The 21,526-nt window shown below is 42.9% G+C and overlaps 5 protein-coding genes across 5 annotated transcripts; 1 reads left to right on the forward strand and 4 right to left on the reverse strand.

Annotated features, from left to right (window-relative positions):
• Window positions 1–308: 308 nt before the first annotated feature.
• LOC128730255 (mitochondrial import inner membrane translocase subunit Tim22) lies at window positions 309–1,551 on the reverse strand. Its single transcript, XM_053823291.1, has 5 exons — window positions 1,475–1,551; window positions 1,070–1,234; window positions 676–994; window positions 536–608; window positions 309–476 (listed from the first exon to the last, which is right to left on the reverse strand). The coding sequence occupies exons 2-5, from the start codon at window positions 1,204–1,206 to the stop codon at window positions 394–396; spliced, it is 612 nt and encodes a 203-aa protein (XP_053679266.1). The 5' UTR covers window positions 1,207–1,234; window positions 1,475–1,551; the 3' UTR covers window positions 309–393.
• A 105-nt stretch (window positions 1,552–1,656) lies between these two features.
• LOC128730254 (probable ATP-dependent RNA helicase DDX28) lies at window positions 1,657–3,326 on the reverse strand. The gene has a single exon (XM_053823290.1). The coding sequence runs from the start codon at window positions 3,324–3,326 to the stop codon at window positions 1,776–1,778; it is 1,551 nt and encodes a 516-aa protein (XP_053679265.1). The 3' UTR covers window positions 1,657–1,775.
• An 811-nt stretch (window positions 3,327–4,137) lies between these two features.
• Window positions 4,138–5,816, forward strand: LOC128730991 (protein NipSnap). Its single transcript, XM_053824086.1, has 5 exons — window positions 4,138–4,300; window positions 4,511–4,693; window positions 4,790–4,955; window positions 5,031–5,298; window positions 5,368–5,816. The coding sequence occupies exons 1-5, from the start codon at window positions 4,245–4,247 to the stop codon at window positions 5,514–5,516; spliced, it is 822 nt and encodes a 273-aa protein (XP_053680061.1). The 5' UTR covers window positions 4,138–4,244; the 3' UTR covers window positions 5,517–5,816.
• Window positions 5,817–9,321: 3,505 nt separating this feature from the next.
• On the reverse strand, window positions 9,322–13,160 carry LOC128730919 (serine/threonine-protein kinase Tao). The gene is made up of 12 exons (XM_053824009.1): window positions 12,724–13,160; window positions 12,207–12,644; window positions 11,486–12,131; window positions 11,231–11,404; window positions 10,941–11,152; window positions 10,703–10,853; window positions 10,497–10,619; window positions 10,308–10,424; window positions 10,057–10,230; window positions 9,729–9,950; window positions 9,515–9,633; window positions 9,322–9,445 (listed from the first exon to the last, which is right to left on the reverse strand). Exons 1-12 carry the CDS (start codon window positions 13,158–13,160, stop codon window positions 9,322–9,324), a joined length of 2,937 nt encoding a protein of 978 aa, XP_053679984.1.
• A 3,939-nt stretch (window positions 13,161–17,099) lies between these two features.
• Window positions 17,100–19,088, reverse strand: LOC128720475 (vacuolar protein sorting-associated protein 33A). The gene is made up of 3 exons (XM_053814145.1): window positions 18,987–19,088; window positions 18,695–18,931; window positions 17,100–18,632 (listed from the first exon to the last, which is right to left on the reverse strand). Exons 1-3 carry the CDS (start codon window positions 19,086–19,088, stop codon window positions 17,154–17,156), a joined length of 1,818 nt encoding a protein of 605 aa, XP_053670120.1. The 3' UTR covers window positions 17,100–17,153.
• Between the last annotated feature and the right edge of the window lie 2,438 nt (window positions 19,089–21,526).

A 21,526-nucleotide genomic window follows, 5' to 3' on the forward strand; every position in this document is an offset into this window, starting at 1 on the left:
GTTGTTCACAACAACAATACGGTACGTACCGAAAAAAAAACATTGCAATAACATTGGGCTAAACTTTAAATACTTAGTACCGATGGAGCATATGATCAAACGTTTTTTTAATAATTATAAGAGAATCAAGTTGACAGCTTTGGAATATAGTACACAGGATATAGCTCAAGACTGTCTGTATCTAAACAGCAACGCAATGTTGGATTTATGCAATTTCGTGCAATATTTTTAATAAGTTTCTTTCACCATTTTACTACTCGAAGGCTGATATTAACAAGTAACGAATGGAACGACGTTTATTAGTCTTCTACATTTTATTTTGCAGGCAAGTTACACGATAATGCTGCATGCTAGTAAAACTAAAACTTCCCAATTCACCCTTGCACCGAGTGTTTATCTGTGTCTCATGTAGTAATCTATTACGGTCGAGAATGCTGCAAATCCAGCAGCACCGACAATTCCTGCTTTGACGCCAGCTGAAAAGTAGATGGGCAGCATGTAATGCTTGTTCTCCTTTCGATTAACTATGTATTACCTCTCAGGCCAATTAAACCTCCTGTCACAGCACCTGCATAGGTACCATTCTTCCAATCAGAGACACCGCGTTTCTATAAAATAGATAATACGCCAAATGTACTAATATAGTTGGATCGGCATCACCGATCTTGAACGTACCGATTCGATGACACACTCTACGGCTGCGAACACTGCGCCAATCACTGCAAAGTTTTTTCCGTACGAATGCGTTGCTTGACGCATCTCACGAAAAATTTCCCGCGCCGTTTGTTGCTTCTCACCAGCCAGTGGGTCAGCAATGTTGGGGTTGACTGAGGAACTGAACAAACCAATAGCTGCACCCAGACCGTATCCCAATACGCAGCTCATGAGTGACTTAAAGGCGCAGCTTTCGAAAGCAGCTTCTACGAGTTTTTCTTCATTGGTTTTTATCTGAACGGCTCCGTACAACTTTGGTATAATAATATTTTCGCGGTAGCTAAAGCAAAAAGAAGAATTTATGTAAAACGTTACATAAATACAATCGCTCACGGGATCATGTTGCACAACCAACCGATGAGTATTTCCTATAAAATGTTTCGCCACTTCATCCAAGTCAGAACCAGGAAAGAAAAGTCCATTCGGTTTCTCAGTATCATTGCGTTTGGCCACTTCTTCTGGATCTATCGGTTTGGGCAGTAGTGTGGTCATGATTCTACGTCTTCGAAAGGCCGTTTCACTAAAAATAGTTTGTGAAATAACTAATCAGACAGGATAATGGTATGTCGTATCCCGAAAAAACATTCTGGAATTGCAGTATATTGTTGTTTTTGTGCTAAAGAGAAGGGAACCTTCCAAAGTTAAGATCCTGTTGGGTAGTGCATATACACCAAAGGGATACGACCAATGACTTAGACTTTGACCGAATACTATAGGATCTGTGTGGTACTATCACTTTTAAATATTAGCAGTTGAATACCTTAAGTTTTCTGCAGATTACTGTAAGCTTATACACTCATATTGTTTTGAGTTATCTGAACGAAACATAAGAATTTATGCTACCCGTAATGTGCAATCAAATAGTAAACAAACCTTGACAGTAGTTCCATGTATGGCCGTTCAATGCGTTTATAATGCAATTCCCAACACTAATATTGCTTTTTTAAACGTTTTATTATCACATATTTCAATTTGAAACAACCCCACTGAAAAAGCCAATGGCTGGGAAATGATTTTTTTTATTTTTACTAATTTTACATAACAACTATACATTTCAACGTCTAGTCGCTATTTTGTAATGCCACCTCTTCTGCCGGTGCCCCCGCTATCTTGAGCATTTTCCTCCGGATAATACCCTTTACGTTCGCATCCACATTGCGCAATAAACTCGTTGTTCTAGCAGCGTGCTCAAGTCGCTGCACGGCGCCTATCTCAGCCTGACTAGAGATTAAATTCGTTGCCAAGCAATCGTTCCTGCTGCCAATCCGCCCAATGCGCCCAACTCGATGGATGTAGTCCGCGTTGTACAGAGGGAAATCGAAATTTATCACGTGCGCAGCACGAATCGTATTTAATCCCCGACTTGCGACATCCGTCGTCGAGAGTATGTTCACCTCCGCCTGCTGAAATTTTTCAAACTGTCCTAAGCGAAGCTTGAGCATCATGTCTCCGTTTAGGTTGACGCATGGATAGCCCAATCCATTAAGATGGAGCGATACAAAATCACAAGTAGGTGTTTTGTTGCTAAAAATTATCGTCGGGACGTTACGCTTTGCATCCTTGCGTACGAGATCGAGCAAAATCTGCGGTCGGTCCGATTTTCGAACACGCACGAATCGTTGCGTCACGTGACCCATCAAGCGATGCAGGTTAGGACTGACCAATTGCTCGATCGTTTCTACATTGACCAATTTCGAAAGTAGCTCTTCCATGTTGGTGGGCATCGTGGCAGCGGCTAAAATTAACTGTGTACCATGAATGCTCTGTCCGAGATCTTGCAAATGATTCTTGTGAAAAGGAAATCGCCTCATCAAATGTAACAACTTGTTGTTGAAGCTATCGTCCAGCAAGGTGTCTGCTTCATCTAGCACAACGTGTCGCACTTCTTCCATACGATAAATGCCACTTGTTACGAGTTTACTAATCGCTCCAAAGCTAGCTACCAGGATATCTATGTCCTCAAACGATGGATTCAGCATTTGTTGCTTCGTTCGACCACCAAGCACTACGCGCGTGTTGATGCCTAAGCCTTCAGTAAGCTTTTCTGCTACTTGACCAATCTGTTGCGCTAATTCACGACCCGGCGTTATTATAAGCACAAGCGGAGTATTGAAATCGCGCTCCTTTCCATACATTTTTTGGCGGAGTATTCGCTCGACCAACGGCACGAGATAGGTATAGGTCTTCCCACAACCTGTTTCGGCTGCTAGAAGCATGTGGCTACCATCGAGCACCGCTTGAATGCCCTCGACTTGGTAATGGGTTGGTGAGATAACATGCTGTCTTTTGAGGTTTTCCACCAACTCCTCACGTATGCCGAGTTCTGGAAACGTTCGATCACTCAAACCGTACACTTCGGATGTCCTGTGAAGGGGGTGAATTATGAAATAATCGCCATTTGCACGCCTATGTCGCCATCCATCAGAAGCTAGGGGCAGTTCACCAAACTTAATCCGTTCCGGGTTTGCTGGTAGTTCACTCTGGTACAGGTTGAACTGTTGCTGTTTGCACGTTACCACCGGAATCGGAGGAACTTTGGCTGCCGCCAAAGGTCTTAACTGCGTGGAAAAATGTGCTCTCAACGTGAGACACACTCTAGTTAATTTAGTCATAGCTGCTGTCTGTAAAAAATCTTTTCTTTGTTAAATAGTATTATTGCTGGTGTCTAACACAAATGCAAGCTTTACCTGTTTTTGGAGATTCTAATGCCCGTGGGCAAGATCGCAAAGCAATATTGTTATCCCTACTTGGGATCAGATTTTTAGTGGTGCAGAGATACCTTAATATATCTGAACCAAACCCTATCAAAATGGATGAATAATGCTAAATAAAAATCAAATATAAGGTATACTTTAAATCGCTGTGAGGAACATTTCGTTGCACATGTAAATGCCGACCGAAACAAAACTTTTTTGACTTTATTGTTGTCATTTTTATCATGTTTTGTTTCTGTGTTGTCACTAGGAAGAGAGGGTGAAGTTAGCCTATTTTTACCAGAAATATGGTTATTCCTCAAGTCGCGACGAGAATAACGGTATTTTATAACATGTAAAGGTTTATGTTTTATCTTGTATTGGCTAACATTTTGTTGGCAGCAAAACTTTACTGTGAAAAACAATCTTTTCTCCGATAAGCCTTATCAAAATAGATGCCGGTGCATACTGGTAGTTGAAACCAGCCCTAGTAAAGTTGCTAATGCCTAAACCCAACAATAGCATATTTCGTTTCGAGATTATTTCGGTTGCTTACGTTTATTTTTCATTTTTCTGCTGTCCTGCTGTGCTGGTCAGCGTTGGGCAAGCATAATACCAAACCGTAAATTAAAATAATTGGGCTGGAAGTGTCTACTGTATTACTTCCACGTTTACTGCACAACCTCGCCTCAGTGTGACCGTTTCGTTTTCCTTTTTGCAATAGATTAAAAACAACCAAACGGGTCGGTGAACCTTGACCAGGAGACCAAGAAACAAGGAAAAAACGGCGAAGAATCACAAAGTGTGTCTGTGGAACGTGTAATTTAAATAGAAAATATGTCCTTAGCATCACTACGCTACGCCCCCCGAGTATTGCTCTCGCAGCCGGTTAGGTAACGAGCAATAAATTCCCTCTTCCTTCATCTCATAAACAATTCACTTGCAACAATTTGATGATGCCATCGACAACAACATTCATCCATCCAGGCGCAAATGCGTATTTCGTGCCAGTTTGGTAGTAATATATTTCATTTTTGGCATGCGTTTCTAACGACGACGTCTACCGATTGAATGTATGCATGACCCCTGCGACACCCATGAAGGACACTGTCGACCAGCAACGCACTGCACAGGGACGAATCATCATGGCTGAGCAAACTGATGGTTCGCAAGATCGAACCGACGAAAAACTCCCACAGTCGGATGCTCAGCGAAAAGTTCGAAATCTATGAGCTGCACACGCACAACGTTCGGCCTGATTCGGTCGGAAAATATTTGGAAAATTAGTAAGTATTCACGATCGTAGTACGATAACGATCGTATAATCTGTTATCAAGGAGCTTACACATGCAAACACTTTTGTCGCTTTCGTCTGGTTCTAGCAAAAACACTGTTCAAATCGTACAATCAAAGGGCAACCTCTCGATGGAGTTGATAGGGTCCTGGAACGTGGAGGTAGGCGATCTGGATCAGTGTCTACACCTGTGGCGCTACACTGGCGGCTTCGAGATGGTCGATCAAGCAAAGCGAGAGCTCGGCAGCGACAAGGTATAGCTGAAAACTAACAGAGCTTATTCCACATGCGTAGTATTCATATTCGTATTTTGCATTAACCCATTTCAGAACTACGTGCAATTGATGCAGGAACGGGGCACCTTCCTACGTTCCCGTCATCTCCAGTACCTGTTGGCCTTTAGCTACTGGCCGCAGCTGCAACTGCGGGAGGGTAAAAACATCTACGAAATCCGTTCCTACCGGTTGAAACCGGGCACCATGATCGAGTGGGGCAACAATTGGGCCCGGGCCATTAACCATCGCCAAAACAACAACGAAGCCTTCGCGGGATACTTTTCGCAAATAGGACGCCTTTACAATGTGCATCATATTTGGTGTACGTTACCGCATGGCAGCTGTTGGCGTATGACTATCAGATAACTTATTGTTTCCCTTTTTTTTGCAGGCTACAAGGACCTGCAAGGCAGAAAGGAGACCCGTGAATCGGCATGGCGATCGCCGGGATGGGACGAATGTGTCGCCTATACCGTGCCGCTGATCCGCGAAATGCACTGTCGCATTCTGGCCCCGACCGAGTTTTCCCCGACCCAGTAAAAGTGAGACGAGTGTTGTCTTGTTTTAGCAGTCTACTTCTGCGACCGGATCAGAAAAACGAGCCGTTGAAAAGCCGTTGCGTTCGTTGGGTGTAGTGCATTTGATGGCATTTTTTAATATTGCTTTTTCCCTCATCAACATGCATTTTCTTTTTCTAAATTTTGGGCAAAGGCCTTGCATTAGAGAAAGTTTTATAGTGTCATGGCGGCGGCTAGAATACGCAAATGCTAGGCATGTCGCTAGGATCATGCAACGATGCGTTACATATGATTGATTTTGATATAATTTTTTTGTTAACTAAGCATGTGATGTAAGATAATAAATGAAAATGGTAAAATTACTCAATTTCAGAACTTAATGAAGGTTCTTTTTTTCAACCACCTGTTTTATCTTCGAGGAGATAATATTCTACTCGCAAACAATGCTTGTGATAAACCAACCATTGTTAAATTTTAATCGATCAGCTTCACATATCAAACGCTACGCGCTCTGGTTTGCTTTAGATTGTTTATTTGCTGCTATTATTATTTAATTTGTTTTACTTTCATCACGTTGCGGTAAAAATGTCTATGAGGCATCTATTCTGAACCCATCACACATTGCTCTACCTCTTCCACAGCAGAAGTTGCCTATTGCAATTACCATCAACTACTCGTAATCTCCTGCTGCTACCACATCTATCCGCCCCCCCGCTCGGTTCTTCGTCATATTTGTTCGCTAAAGCAACGCGGATTGTTATTAAGAGAGAATAAACTAGGTTTCGTTTCCACTTTTCCTACAGCTCGCATCGCTATCATATTAATGGTGATTATTTTTTACTTAACTGTTACTGTTAATATGTTTGTTGTCTATTACTTGATGATGTCCTGCGCGCACAGCAGATCGTTTAGGGTGCACTGGCTTTACAGCTCGATTGATTTAATTCGGTGACTGATATGTGTTGTCTACATAAACACCTTGCAGTCAACTAGGAAGGCGACAGGACAACAGTTTTGACTCATCTTTTCTCTTGCATCCCTCATATGGCCCTCCTTGCCCCTGCGCATCTAAATCAAATTTAAACAGCACTTTCACAGATGCATCAATCATTGTTGGTTCCTTGTTCTCAAGCAAGAGCGCCCATGCTTATTAGCACCGCCTTATTTCGTTTCTATAGCAGGGTCTTAAATCACACCTGTCCAGTTGCCGATCGATCATTTTGTATTTCGTTTACGAATGTGTTTTTTTTTTTAAATTAATGGATTGAGTGTTCAGCATCTGCTGTACCCCTGCACAGCATTATGCAAGGTTATTTCTGCGATACCTGATCATTATATTATTTAAACTGGGTTAGATTAGATACATGCTTACTAAAGAATCTTTGTAAAAACGCATCTGTACACACCGGTCGTTGAAGGGGTTTGAAGAATAAACTCCTTCCTCATGTCTCGTCCGCTCCCGTGAATAGCTGTAGTTTGCTTGGGAATCGAAATATCCACTTCGCCTGTTTTGCCGCATCTTTAGGAACGTCCTGTCATGCAATCCGACCGAGGATATATCTTTTGAATTTGGTTCTACGTCAATGCAATTAGACACAGATAAAAAAACGGAACGAGATGAATCGAGGGAGACGTGGAAGAAATTCATAAATTGAACCGCGTTTCTATAAGCGACACAATTCGGTATTTAGTTGATACAATGCCTCTCTCGCGCTAGCCTCCCTATTTCCAGCCGCCATAAACCACCGGTGCTTGCCTGTTTGGCTTTATATTGTCTAAAGGATTCGCGTTTACACATCGTGCACTTTTTGCTTAGAAGTCTGCATAGCCAAGGCTGCAAGGTTTGCTGTTATCGTTATAGGATTACATGTTGCTATAATAATGCTTTTCGTAAATCTTGTAAATGCACCGACCTACCGATCTGCCGACACTGCGGCAATTGTGCACGGCGCTGCTATTATCTTTGCTTCCAGAGCGAACCCACGAGCGACACTGCTAATGGCTTCGTTTCTGCTAGCGCTGAGTCGTTTTGCTTTGTATAATATATCTAATGTTTTTTTTGTTATCTAATCCATCGCTTCACCACCATTTGGCGACACGGTGCCATCCTTGACGTTCACATTCATCGTTCTATCGTTGCACGATTGGTAGGGCGACAGAGTAACAATAGTATCTAAAATCTGCCTTTCTTTTCTGCAATTCCTTTTTTGCTCTTCTTCACCCCTACACGGGGAGTTTTTACCATTCCTGGGTAAACGCAGGCGTAACGAGGGATCGCGACAAGATATAACTAAATCAATCGTAATATCGGTACTGAATTTTATCTACGCTCGAAAGGATAAACTTGACGCATACATAACGAATATGGTTACGAGTAAATGAAAACAATTTTTGTTACAATAAAATTATTCGAAAATCTAAAGAACTGAACAGCGCGCATGCAATTACATCTTTCCTCGGAGGTGGATGCGGCATGCGCTTATAACGATTCAAAATTGTATATAATAATTTGGCTGATTATTCTATTCTGCTAATGCTCCTTTTTTACAAAGTGCTGACCACCAAAAGAACACTGCCTTTTTTCAATATACTGCCACTACTTTGCATCCACATGCAATTGCTGAGGTACGGATGCAATTGATTCGCGCTCCGTCTGCTGGCGTTTAAGAGTTTGGAATAATCAAACGTTTTCAATTGTAACAAACTCACTGCAGAGTCAATGGCCACTTCTTCAGAAACAATGTTCTTATTCTTGCCGGCGGCATTGTACAGGCAGTAATCTCTACAACTATTCACATACCATCATCGGTTGTCAGGAACTGATGACGATCGTGTCCTAAATATATTAGTCCAATGGCCAAACGCACTTTTCAAATCAGGCCAATTAAATCTACAAGATTCAAACACTCATTGCCCGAGGCTTCGCTAACGTCATCACATTCTCAGTCAAATTCAAAGCCGAAAATTAAATGGTGTTTTATATTACAGCAGTCCCGGACGTCGGTCAGGTCGTCTCAAAGAATAGAATCAAATAGAACGGAAGAACTAATTAGTCGTAGATGGTTCGATCTGTACGGATGAGTATTTTAGCATTTCTTCATTCACATTTTAGTCCTGCTAGCTGTTACAAGCGATCTAAATAGGAGCTGTTTGAAGGTAGTTTGAGCGGAATATTTCAATAGCAGGATGACTAGACTAGCTCTCCTCAAGGGATGAAAACAAAAAACAATTGCAAAAGGATAGACATTGACGTTGCTCAACAAACGTACACTATCGCTTAAATTGTTTGTTTGGTACGAGTTTTATCAAGTGATTTATTCTGATATTTGAAAGTTATTCCAGGACGAGGTAATATGATGGCTTACCTTCGTTTCAGTAAAAAAAAGAAAAAATGAATGAAACGAAATGATCGGTAGTAGTCCGTCGTCTTAATATACAATTATTAAAGCTGAAACCGAATATGTGGTGCCTTTAGAGCGCATGGTAACACATACAACAGAACAGAAAAAATACATAAAACATACAAATACATTTTATCGAAACGTCAAATTCAAACTCAAAATCGCTATTCTACGACATTGAGCGCTGCTCTGCCCGAAACAAACCGTACGTCCAAATGGATTAATCCATCAGTCTATCCTTGGCCTGTACCATTATGTTACACCCTTTAATCAATTCGTAATCTCAGCATCTCAGCGTAAACTTTCTCACTACTAGCAGCAGCATGTATTCACGCTTCGCTTTTGTTCATTGCTAAAAGATGACTCGTCAATACATAGTTACATTGAATGCTGGCTCGACAAGGTCATCCATTTGGAGGACTTGTGCTATAGAGATCCAGCCGGAAAGCTGGTGGAACTATTGCTATGCGCTAAGCTCAGCATCGAACCGGACAGGCTGCCCTCTTCATCCGGATATGTTTCCTTCGATGCCTCTGCCAGGGCCAGGGCACTGTAAATGATAATGCAACGCGGTTAAGGATTCGACAATGATTTTCTTTGTGATGTCCCAATATCCTACCTGAATCCCATACGTGCAGATTCTTCATCAAATGTTTCCAGTTGTTTGTCGTGCTTCTCTTTCAACTGGCGAATCCTTTCCGCACGTTCTTGATTAAACTGCTGCAGCTCAGTTTCCATCTATGGTAAAAGCCGGACACAATAGTCACACATGAACGGATGAACTCCCGTAGCAAAGTATGGATTTATGTATTTATCAGCATTGTACAGCTTACCTTACTCTCCAGCAATGCCCGCCGTACACTGACACGATCCTCCAATTCCTTGCGTTCGCGATCGCGTTGCGCTTGCGCCTGCATGCGATTTTTGCTTTGGTAAGCAGACAGTATATCTAGCTCATACTGTAACCGATCTTTCAGCTGGTGGCACTCCACTTCCTGGCTTTCGTCCAAACGAAGGCTCTGCTTCTGCAGCATATCAGCAATACTTTGTTCATACTGTAAGAAGAAGAGTTTGCGGAAGCAAAAATATGCTCAGGATGAGTAACGGTGTCTCCTCTCTTCAGCGCAGTTCGCATTTATTTCGTCAGCCGCAAAAACCCACCTGATCACCGAGTAGTGTCAACTTGCGATGTTGCTCTTCCTTTAGTTGCTTTATCACAGTCTTTTGTTCTTCCTTGGGTGTCGTCTGCAGTATCTGCCGCTTCAGTGCCTTGTACTGAATCGTTTGTGTTTTACACGTTTCACGGAACTGTTTTCTAATCTGGAGTTCTTTTTGCTATTAAACCCACCCGAATCAAAACGATAAGTTAGGATACCGCGTTCGGGAAATATGCTGTGTTATCTTCCACATACCTTTAGGCTCTTTGGTTGCTGTTTCAATTCGAGTGCGTGTCTTCTTAACAACTCTCGCTCGGCCCTATCCATGTACTCCTTTTGGTTGCGCAGTTCACTTTCATGTTGCTTTGATATCTGCGAAAAAAATAACATTAACATCCCAGATAATGCCTGAATAAAATTTCGTTCTCCATCGATTTTACTCACCTGCTCTTCTCTAAGCGCATGTACGCTCTTTTGCTGACGGTACTCGAGATCTTGAGTTTTTTCGTGGTGTTTAATAAGCATGCCATGAGCTTGCTCCAGTTGCTGTTGTTTCTTACTGAGTTCCTGTAGTTAAAAATGGCAAATAGAAGTGAAAATGACTTCTTCCAAAAAATAGATGCAAAGTAACCGTACGGTGCCACACTTACATCTCGTAATAGCTGATCTTCGAGATCATGCAACAGTCCCAATTTTTTCCTGCGGAATTTGCGCATTTCCAACTCGATGTAGTTCTTCTGTACTCGCAGCAATCGCTGCTCTTCCTGCGCTTCTGCCAGCTTGAGGTTATCCTTTTGGGTTCTACAAAAAAGTTCCCCGATGAAAAGAATGCTTCAAAATCGTGACAGCTACCAGCGTCACAAACAACAGCAACGGAAAGAAACTCACTGCAAGGTGGCATCTCGCTGCCGCTTCGGAGTCGTATCGTCCATGGATAGTTCGCGTTTCCAGCGCTCCTTGTTGGCTTTGTACTCCTTCTTTCGATGAATTTCAAATGCCTTACGGTCGCCTTCCTGTCTAGTTGATATCTCCTTGTGCAGCTTTTTCTCAGCCGCATCGTTTTGCTTAACTCGTCGCACAATCTCTTGCTGATGTTTAGCCTATGGAAACAGAAACATGCAAGGTAAACAGTACTGTGGGGATTTTTGGATTCCTCCTATCTACCCTCCAACACGTACCGATTGTTTGTCCAACTCTCGAGTAAAATTATGCAACAGCAAATCGTATTCCTTATCCAAGGCAGACTTGTGCTGTTCCATCTCCACCTTGCATTTCTCCTCCAGCTTTACCAAAGCGGCCTGGTGCTCCCGGCGCATCCGTTTGTAGCCTGACATTTGCTCGTGCATTTCCTCCTTGACCAAAGGCAAACATCAGTATTAAAACCAAACTTACCATACATCCGAGAATATCTTTCGATGTCTAACCCCGCTTACCTGCATATGTTCTTTTTGCTGTTTCGTCACAATACTGGTTGTACGGATCGTAGCAAAGTTGTTGGCACCATGGTCAGCAACGGCATTAGCCGCCACCTGCGACACGTGATTGTGGTTGTGTTGCGGGTGATGATGTGCCGATACCACGGGACTAGACGAGTTGTGATGATGATGGACCATGTTGCCAGTGACATTTGCCGGTCCACCAGTGCCACTTCCGGTCTGCGTTGCATTCGGACCCATACCACTAGGCATACCGCTCATTCCAGCAGCCATCAACATGCCACTACCCGAGCCACTACCACTCATGCCGGCCATCATGATATTGGATAACATACTATCCCTCGCGTTTCCACCCGACAAATTGTTCTGCATTAAAGATATTGCATTGCCTGTCGGCCGAGATCGGGAGGAATTCCGCAACAGGCCAGCGTGTTGCTGGGACTGCTGTTGCGACTGCTGATCGACCGATGGTAGCGAGTGCTCGGAAGTTATGCTGTTGCTCTTGCTGCTGTCCCCTCCGATCTGTTCGTCGGGTGTATCCTCTGCATCTCCGATGTTACTTTCCGTTTCGCAGTCCACCATTAGAATTTTCTTCATCTTCCTATAGTTGAGATTGTCCAACTCCCTCACGGCAGCTTTCGTTCTGAAGGAAATAAGCATTGGAATTGGCGATGTTTAAGCAAAACCACCATATCATGTTCCAACAGTCCCAACCTACCTGGCGATCAAATCAATCAACACGTTCGATGAACGCATTCTTGTCACGAAAGAGTGCTTCAGTAGCTGCGTCGACGTTGGTCGGTCGATTGGTAACTTTTTGAGGCAAAAGTCTACAAAGTTTCGAAACATATCTGACCACTCGTGCGCCTGCAGCGATGGAGCATCGTTCTGCGCGATATGGTACAACGCTGACATAGCATTCATGTTAAAGTACGGAGGCTTTCGTTCCGCCAGTTCGATACAGGTGATGCCCAACGACCACACGTCCACCTTGCCATCGTACTGGCCCTCATCCATCGCCAAAATCACCTCCGGTGCCATCCAGTAGGGCGTACCAACGAAGCTATTTGCCGGGCATTTGATCGCTGCACTGCCAAAATCGGCTAACTTTACTATACCCTGCTCGGTAAGCAAAATGTTGCCAGCTTTGATGTCACTGCGGGATGCAAGAAACAGAAGTAAATCATGACGTGATGGTAAACCGGGAATCTAAATTCGTAACTAGCGACATTTACCGATGAATTCGCCCCAGTCCATGCAGATAGCTCAAACCTCGCAGCACGCCGTCGCAGATGGCCGATATTTCGTCCTCCTTCAGAGGTCGCTTGTGCACCTCGATAATGTCCGAGGCCGACCCGACGCAGTACTCCATCACGAGCCAGGCCGTATTTTCGTGCAGATAGCATCCCTTATACTCGATCGTGTTCGGGTGATTCAGCTGCCGCAGGAAGCGAATCTCCTTCAGGATATCCTGCCATTTCTCCATGCTCTGCTTGCCCATGTAGGACATCTTCTTGATCGCCACGATCTCGGGCGTGAGGTTGCATTTGGCGTAGTAAACTGCACCGAACGAACCGTGCCCGATTTCGCGCAGATCCTCGAATATCTTCTCCGGGTCATGTTTGTTGAAGAGTTCTGCTATTTCGGGGTCTTTCAGGCTTCCCGGTCTCATCCTCGTTCCGATTTCGCCACTCGCTTAACGCGAAGGCGCGTTCTAATTTTTTATGTTTTCCTTTCGGACTCACACACTTGCACTTGTGGCTGATGCGCGGCGTGTAACTGCCGTTGGCCGCTTCGGCCTCAATAATCGCTTGTAATTTACCACACTATCGGCTACACTATACTAGCCCACAACAAGGCCCTGACGCTTCCCAACAGTTAATCTTTGCACGTGTAACACATTAAAACACCATTATTCGTAAGGCGAGTCCAGCACAGGCTACTACTTTTCCCGGACGTCCGTCCAGACATTGCAATTTAAATCGGGCGATGGGACAAAGTACACATATGGTTACCAAAATGAGCCACCTTACAATACCATCGGTATTGGCTGGGATTCTACTTAGCCTGGGAAATTTTTATTGTCGAGCACACTAAACTGATGTGCAAGCACTGAGAAACACTACAACGGATGATTTTCCAAATCCCCAGCCGACGCGCCACCAGTGGGAGAGAGATTATGGGCAGTTACGGGTTAGCAGGAAGTAATTGAGACAACACTAAGCAAGCACATTCGCACTGGTTATACATTCAGCGGAAAATTGATTGCAACGTTCAGCCCAGCTTGAACCCAACTGTGATCAAATTGCAACGATTAGATGGGACCAAACCTGCAAAGAAATTTCGATGATACGATTAGTGTATATTTTGGTGCTTAAGAGCGTATGGTTCGGTGTAGGAAAGTAGCGAAAAAATGTATTTCCAATGGCTGAGAGCAAATAAACTTCTTTTCACACCAGTACGATATCGATTTTTAGGTAGGACATTAACTTGTCCAGTTGTTCTACGTACTCCCTCCTCCATAATTTACCGTTGCCGTCCGAATAGCTGCCCGATTCATTCATGCCCAGTACCATTGATGACGAGGAGGAACGAAAAATGAGAAAAAGTCTTTCTAGAACTATATTTAGCGCACCTTCGAGAGGCGTTTGACAAGCCACGTCAAATTCGGTATTCTAATTAATTGTGTTAAGAACAGGCGCTTCACAAGTGCGTCGCTCGTATGCCACTGGCTATGCCGGCACCATAACGGCGTAGTGGGTGCCAATTCGATTGACCATTTCGGCCTAATTCGTCACCCAACAAATGGTTTATAAAGTTTACCGACCCATTTGACAGCTAATTTGTGCAATCAACACCTCGGCGCTCAATGAAGTGTGTTCTGAGCTATGTGCGTGTGTGAAATTTCTTAATAGCTTCTTCACGATAATACATGAAACGGAATTAGTTATGATATACATGTGTTTGCTCTGTTATGGACAAAAATCTTCTATAATGACAACTGCAGGGATAAATGTAGCCATGTAGTGAAGCATGCAGGATAGAACTGAATATTTTATATTTTGATATTTTTCACAGGACAGCTTTATCCTGCTAGTGGCTACAGTAGCGCTTACTGAGATGCCATGGATACTGAACTAATGGATAGCTACCAAGCCATTGCCCTCGACTTTGGCATTCAACTTATAGGTTTCTGTTCTGCCGTGTTCTCATAGATTCACTTTTTACTCTTGCTCAACGGCATTATTTTCTTCGCTTTTCGCTTTCCACCTTTACTTGGCAACTTTTGGCAAAGAATTTCAAGGTCGACCGGCCGCATGTGTGTCATGTTTTATTTGGTTTCATTAGTTTTCTTTGCCATCCACTTTTTTTTCACACACGCACACACATTTTCTTCTGTACAAAAACTATCGGCGCTGCATCGCCGTCGGCCCAGTGCCGCCGTTCGTCTCCTTCCTCACACACTCCGCGATCAATCTTTTTGCACTCGCAGACCACGCCTAGAGCCCCCGTGTGTGGTGCTGCGGTGGTACGATTTCCCCACATACACGCCTAATCTAATGCTCGTCTCCACGATCTGCCAAGCTGTTTCGGCTGCCAAATTTGCATAATTTGCAGCTGGCCATGGTCGGAATGGCCCGCGCTAGAAATTCGTTGCCAATAGCCGCAACTGGCGAAGGAAGAGAGAGATTTTTCTAATTGCCGTAGCGAACGTTTCCATGCATCATGCGTCTTGGATTTTTTACTCTAAGCACCCCAGGCTTCCCACAAGTATGACGCGGCACCAACATGGGGTCGTCCGAAATAGCGACGTATACAGACGTATACGATCTTTGGTTTAGTTCACATTAACTAACTTTACTCGATCGTGCCCTTTTTCGTTCATCAAATCTCACATTGCTCCGAAACACAAAATGGCGAATTCACACAAAAAACATACATACACAATCACGCACAACGGAACACACGCAGTACTGCTGCTCCGCGCGTTCGGTGTCTGCTGCTACACATTTTGCATGATGTCCCACCGAATATTGCGCACTTTTCCGGGGGATTACTGCGTGAAAGAACCGTACACTCCCACGACCCGATGCACGCAGCGTGATCCTTCTTTTCGAGGGATATGCGAAGGACAATGGTGTCGATTTCCCAACATCGAAGGAGCACGAAAACGGAAGAATGACGTGAAGTGAAGAAGAAACATCGATTGGACCAGTGACAGCTGCACTTGGTCGTCTACCTCTTCTTTCACTTCTTTTTTCGCCTCAACCACGAACCACTCCGGTAGGTGATCGTTGGAGTTGGTCTGCCTGGACAGCTTTCTAGCTCATAAAATTAGGAAATTATATACCAAGGCATATTTGCCAAAAGGCCAATAACATGGATTTCAATTTTTTAATCAACCTTTACCAGATAACCTCACTTGAACGATTAAACGCCCCATCAAACAACAATGCACCAAAACAAGAGTTCTCATATTTGACGTTTTTGCTGAAACTGCAGCACACACGCATGCATGCTGCTGTCCCCACGTTTATTACGCATGGTTTAAGTGTTTCATTTCAATCTAGCGATGTAGAAATTTGTTTCAAATAATCAAACCATGCGTAATGAAGGTTTTTATTCGAATAAATCAAGCTAACCGGCTTAAGGTTAGCTGGTTGAACACCTTGATGTTTGAACGATATTCAGGCGTTGATCAAAGATTTTCGAAAAGGCAACAACTTTTAAAAATTAGCAAATTACTATTTTAAATTGTTAAACGAAATGAAAATCTGCTTTCCTGCTTGTTTAACATACGAGACTTAATTCTTGCATATAAATATAGCAATATATATTTTAAATTTATCATCACGCATGGGCTTCCACGTGTTGGAATCGCATGCTCCGGTTTTGGTGATTCACTATGCTTTGATACTCCAATTCATTCCTCGGTAACAATCGTTGGAAATCTCAAACATGCTTTTTTACACTGTCCTCAATGAGAGGAATTCCTACTCTTTTCTGATTTTGAGGCTGGAAGGATATCTATTTTGAAAACTCATCATCATGCGTATACGGGTTGGAATGGTATGTTTCGGTTTGTCGTTAAACCAACCGATTATATTTTCCATCCATTAGTATGAATAGTGGGAAATCTAAAACATGCATCCCCTTACTGCTGAATTAAATCAAACCCTGCGATTCTAGTATGCTACAATCTCAGGAAATATCTTCGTAAATTTAAAATCATTTGTTTGATTACGTCTTGGAATGAATCACACCGTTACCTATTGTTACATCCGTTCGAAGCTTTCACTCAATGGCAGCTTTCGTTGTAAATCTGAACAATTCGTACTTTTGAATGAAATAAAATATTGCAATTCACACATGTTTAAGCCCCTTAGAATGGATAAGTTTCAATTCAACATCATATGTAGGATTACACGTGTTAGGATAATTTGAATTGAAATTGATATAAAAATATCATTTAAACTAGTTTCCATCCATAATAACTTTTGGTAATTAAAAAAATGTTGCTTCATTATGTTAAAAGGAAAGAAAAAAAATCTGATAAACATTTATGGCTCTTAGCATATTTATTTTTAAATTCATTATTATATATGTGCTTGCACGAGTTGGAATAGTACATTTTGGTTCGGCATTTCACCATTTATTTTAAAAATTAGTATTCGATGAAAGTGTCAAGGAACGTGTTCTTATTGATGAGCTTTGTAGTGCAGATAACAAACTCAACGTTGTTTTCGTCCTGTTGTGAGAGGAATCTCAGTGCAGATATTTCCGCAAACGTACAGCCCCCAACGAAAAATACCACTATCACCCGCGGGATATCGGACTGCGAAATTTCGCTAGTGAAAGAACCCCGCCTGTTGCCCAAACTGAGCGATGGCTGGAAGTCTTCAAAAGTCGGACTTGCCAGCGAAGACAGTTTCTCGGTCAGCAGTTGCCACCCGTTTGGCTTGAGGTGTTGCTCAACGATACGCACGGAAAGAGGCGCGTAGATGCTGTGGACGTACGTAATATCCTTCGGGGACACTTCCTCGGGCGTTTCAGCAGTTAAATTAAGGGTTTTGCGCAACACGTGATACGTACGGGAACCCGTTTGCTGCCGAAGCAGACCAGCTTTTTCAAGATTTCCAAGCGTCAGCAGCGTTTTCAGCCCGTACACCTGCACCAGCTCGCGCTTGTAGTAATCGAGCACCTTCGGTTTAAGGCCGGATCCCGCAATTGATTGCATGCACATTAATCGCAAGACGCTGCGCAGAGGCGCCTCGTTTGCGATCATATCCTCGATAAAGCTATTTGGCTTATCCACATCGGAGCATAGTATAAACTCCTGTTCGCATCCCAGCACGTCGAGAAATGCATTGGAAGAAATGACGTCCTGAACCAACTCCGCAATAGTAGTGTGTGTTGCAAGCGATTGCTCATTCGATTTTATGTGCGGCAGGCTTTCGACGAACTTTTTCAGTTCCTGAATTGTCTTTTCGCCGTGATTTTCATTGGCACGCGATCGAATTAGTTTCGCCATTCGTGACAGCACTGCTCCAACTGCGTTGAAATTCTTGTCTCTCAGCTCAGTGTACAGTTGCTCCTTTGAATTCAGTATAAATTGACTTTTTTCAGTGTTTCGTTCGGTAGACATGCCCTCACCGGCGTTGAACTTTTCTGCTGGTAAATTCACGGTAGTGTTATTGATGCCGAAGATTTCATCTATCAACCCTTCGTAGGTGAGTTGAGTCGCCAGAATACTCATCAAATCGGTCGATCGGTCTATGATGAGCATCTGATCTATGACCCCTTTCTCGTTGTTCATAGTGTGACCGTTCTCCTCGGTCAGTGCTTTGGTTATTTCCCAGACGCGCTGGGCGTAGCTTCCAATTCCGTATACTTTGGGTATGCGTCCGTACAGCTTCTGTAGTGCCACCAGCGCACATGCCGACTGATGCAGACTACTTGTGTCACCTTCGATATATAGCTCCTTATAGGCATCCTTCAGTTCCATCGAGAGAAGATCGTTATCAAAGGGGAAAAATTCGCACTGAAATTCGCCGATGAAAGACAGACTTCCGTGTACTCCTTTAATTTGCAGCCGCTTCTCGCATAGGAATGATTTTTTGGGTAGAAAATACAAAAAGTATTCCTTACGGGACACTATTGAATCGGAACAGGGTAAAAAATTTACGATAAACTTGCGCGAATAACACAACCAACAACCCCGTACGAACCTTTCCTTTTCTTTTCCTCCTCGTGTATGTTGTTGGCGATGTAGTCCATTAGCGCTTGGTTTGGGCGTGTTATGAAGATAATGTTCTTTACATCAATATCCGTCCAGGGTTCGGGTCGCAATGGGTACATTTTCGTGACGTGGTGTTCTTTGAGGAAAGTGTAGCGGGCCACCAACCCGACCGGTCCGCCTAGTGACTCATCCCAAATGATGGCCTGCAGAACAGGGGGTTTGTTATGCATCGCCAAGGGCCTGTTGAAGTTTCCTTACCTTTGTTCCCTCGCACCGATCCAATATCTTTACAAACTCACGCACAGCCGCCTCTTGCAACAGCTGAATATTAACACGACCGCCCGAAAGGTGCGAATACATGGCCTATTATTTTCCGACCACCAGAACGACAACTTAAGAACAATCGTCAAACTCAGGCGGTTTGTTTTGATGACACCTTGATTGTTTTGATATTTAGGGATGGTTTGTTGTTGCTGTTGTATCTGATTACCTCTCCTTTAGCTGAGGGTGCATATACATCTGGCAGAGTATGCTATTCAGCAAACCCCTTCTGTCTGAATGTCTGACAGTACAATTCGAAAGACGACGTCCAAGAGATAGAGCAAATATGCAACTACGAATTTGAAAAATCTACAATTAACTGCAAAACATAAGATTCCTTTATTTGGAACAAATAAAGAGGTTCTATTACTTTTGTTAATAGCAAGTGTCTAAGTATGTAGATATCCATTTTGATTAGGTGCAAACATAGATCAAATATGCAACAGTAGGTGTGAGAAATTCACAAATAATTGAAACATATAAGTTATCTTTGACTGAAACATAGTTTTCAGTAAAGTTTTATTTCTTAAGAGCAAATATTAACTAAGCTAGAAGTCGAATTGAATAAAGATATACGTAAAGCACATATACAATAGTGATGTTAAGTAAGTAAATAAGTAAGTAAGAATAGTGAGATGTTAAGTAAGTAAGTAAGAAGTCAATTTGAATTGGGATAAGAATTGAGTAAAATTGCAAGAGTGAGTTTGGGAAAACTACTTTAAAAAGCAGACTTAAAATTTTCGAAGACTAATTACATAAAAAAATTTTATTACTAAAACTGCGAGTAGTATGGGAGAAAAAGTCTTGTTCAAAGTAGTACATAATTTTTTAAAATTGAGCAAAAGAAATGAATGAGTAATTTGCTACATCGAATAACCTCGATGTTTCGCCTTTATTTTACAAAAAAAATATGCTAACGGTTAAGGATGCATTAACAACTGCTAACAGCTTCATTATTATTTTAACGCGTGATGTAGGTTTTGATTAAATTGAAATGTAAAACATACAAATGCAATAAATGTAAAAAAACTCCAGGTTTAAAAAAAAGTTTATGAAACTATTTTTTTGAATTTTACTCTTCAGCTCCTTGTGGTGAAAGCATGTAATCTCCGCAGCATTTTGACAATGGCCAAGGACTCTTTCACGACGGAATGAAACTGACAGATGAAAACGCACTGGAATTTCACGTTCGTTATCCCGCATAGAAAAAGTTACATCACGAATTTCGCGAACGCAACTCTACCAGCTGCATCCGTAGGCTGGAAAATACAACGGGCGGGTTAACGTGCTGTGCGCCCATTATTCCCGCAACCGTAAGGTTGCAGCGCAAATCGATCCGTGGCCAAAAAGCGAAGCAAAATACAATCATCCAAGGTAGCGAAAAGTGCGCCGTGTTCGTTTTTAGCATGCTCTGGCGCAGAGGAATCACAGCAGCAGCGTGAGCGACGTGGGATACATCACCATCATCAGCAGCCTCATCGAAAACATGACCGAATCGAAGCAGGTTAGTAGCGATACCGTTTGCATGTAAAAATGCGCGACATTAGTCTATGACGACGGGCAGAATCTTTCATTCCATTCACGAATCCTTATCACCCTAGTATTGGTACGCCAAGTGGAAAGAAAAGCGAGCCCTGTTTCTCTGCGCCCTTACAAAAAAAAAAACAAACAAAAAACGACGAAGTATCGAGCAGCAATTTTTTGTGCATCTTCCTTTTACACTGCCTTTGCACCTTTCTGCTATTGTCCATCCCCCGCGTCAATGGGTCATAGCGTACGGTGTGCGCAGAAAGGGCAGTGATCGCGCTCACCATTGAAAGCGCAATTACGATTTAAATTTCCCGAAAAAGTCATTCTTGAGCTGCCAGTTGTCTGCCCCTTTTCAATACGTGATACGTAAGCGTATAGTAAGTGTTGGTCGTGTACACATTTTCATTCATTTGCTAGCGCGGATTACGTTTCGTTCTTTTCTTTCGTTGCCGATTCATACGTTCCGAATGTTTCCCACAATTGCTGGCTAGAGTTGAATCAACTAGAGCGCCTATAGTGTTGCTTTAAATCCGTAGAGTGCTGATTTTTCATTATTGTTTTGTGTATGTGTCTTTTTTTTTTATTTTCAGTTCGTTGCTTAACACCAAAGGGAATTCAGATTCGTGCTGATAAGGTTGAGCGCGCACCGCGCGAAAAGACTTTCCTTCACCGGTTACACCCGCCCGCCAATCCCAATCAAGCGTAATTGCACCACCTTGCGTATTCCGCTCATTTTCCTTTCGCCGTAGTTCGTGAGAGGGATTATGCTTTAATTTTGTTTTCCAGCTATCGAAAGGCTATTATTTACATCCGCTCGAGCCCTCTTGTGTTGCTATCGAAAAAGCTATAATCCCTACGAAAGGTGTCTGAATCTTTCGAATCTGTTGTCGCTTTCTTCTCGTCAAACCTAGTGCCACCCTCGAACGTGACCCGTTACCGGGTGCCGA

The sequence above is a fragment of the Anopheles nili genome, chromosome 2 (genome assembly GCF_943737925.1).
Source record: "Anopheles nili chromosome 2, idAnoNiliSN_F5_01, whole genome shotgun sequence".
Lineage (NCBI taxonomy): Eukaryota > Metazoa > Arthropoda > Insecta > Diptera > Culicidae > Anopheles > Anopheles nili.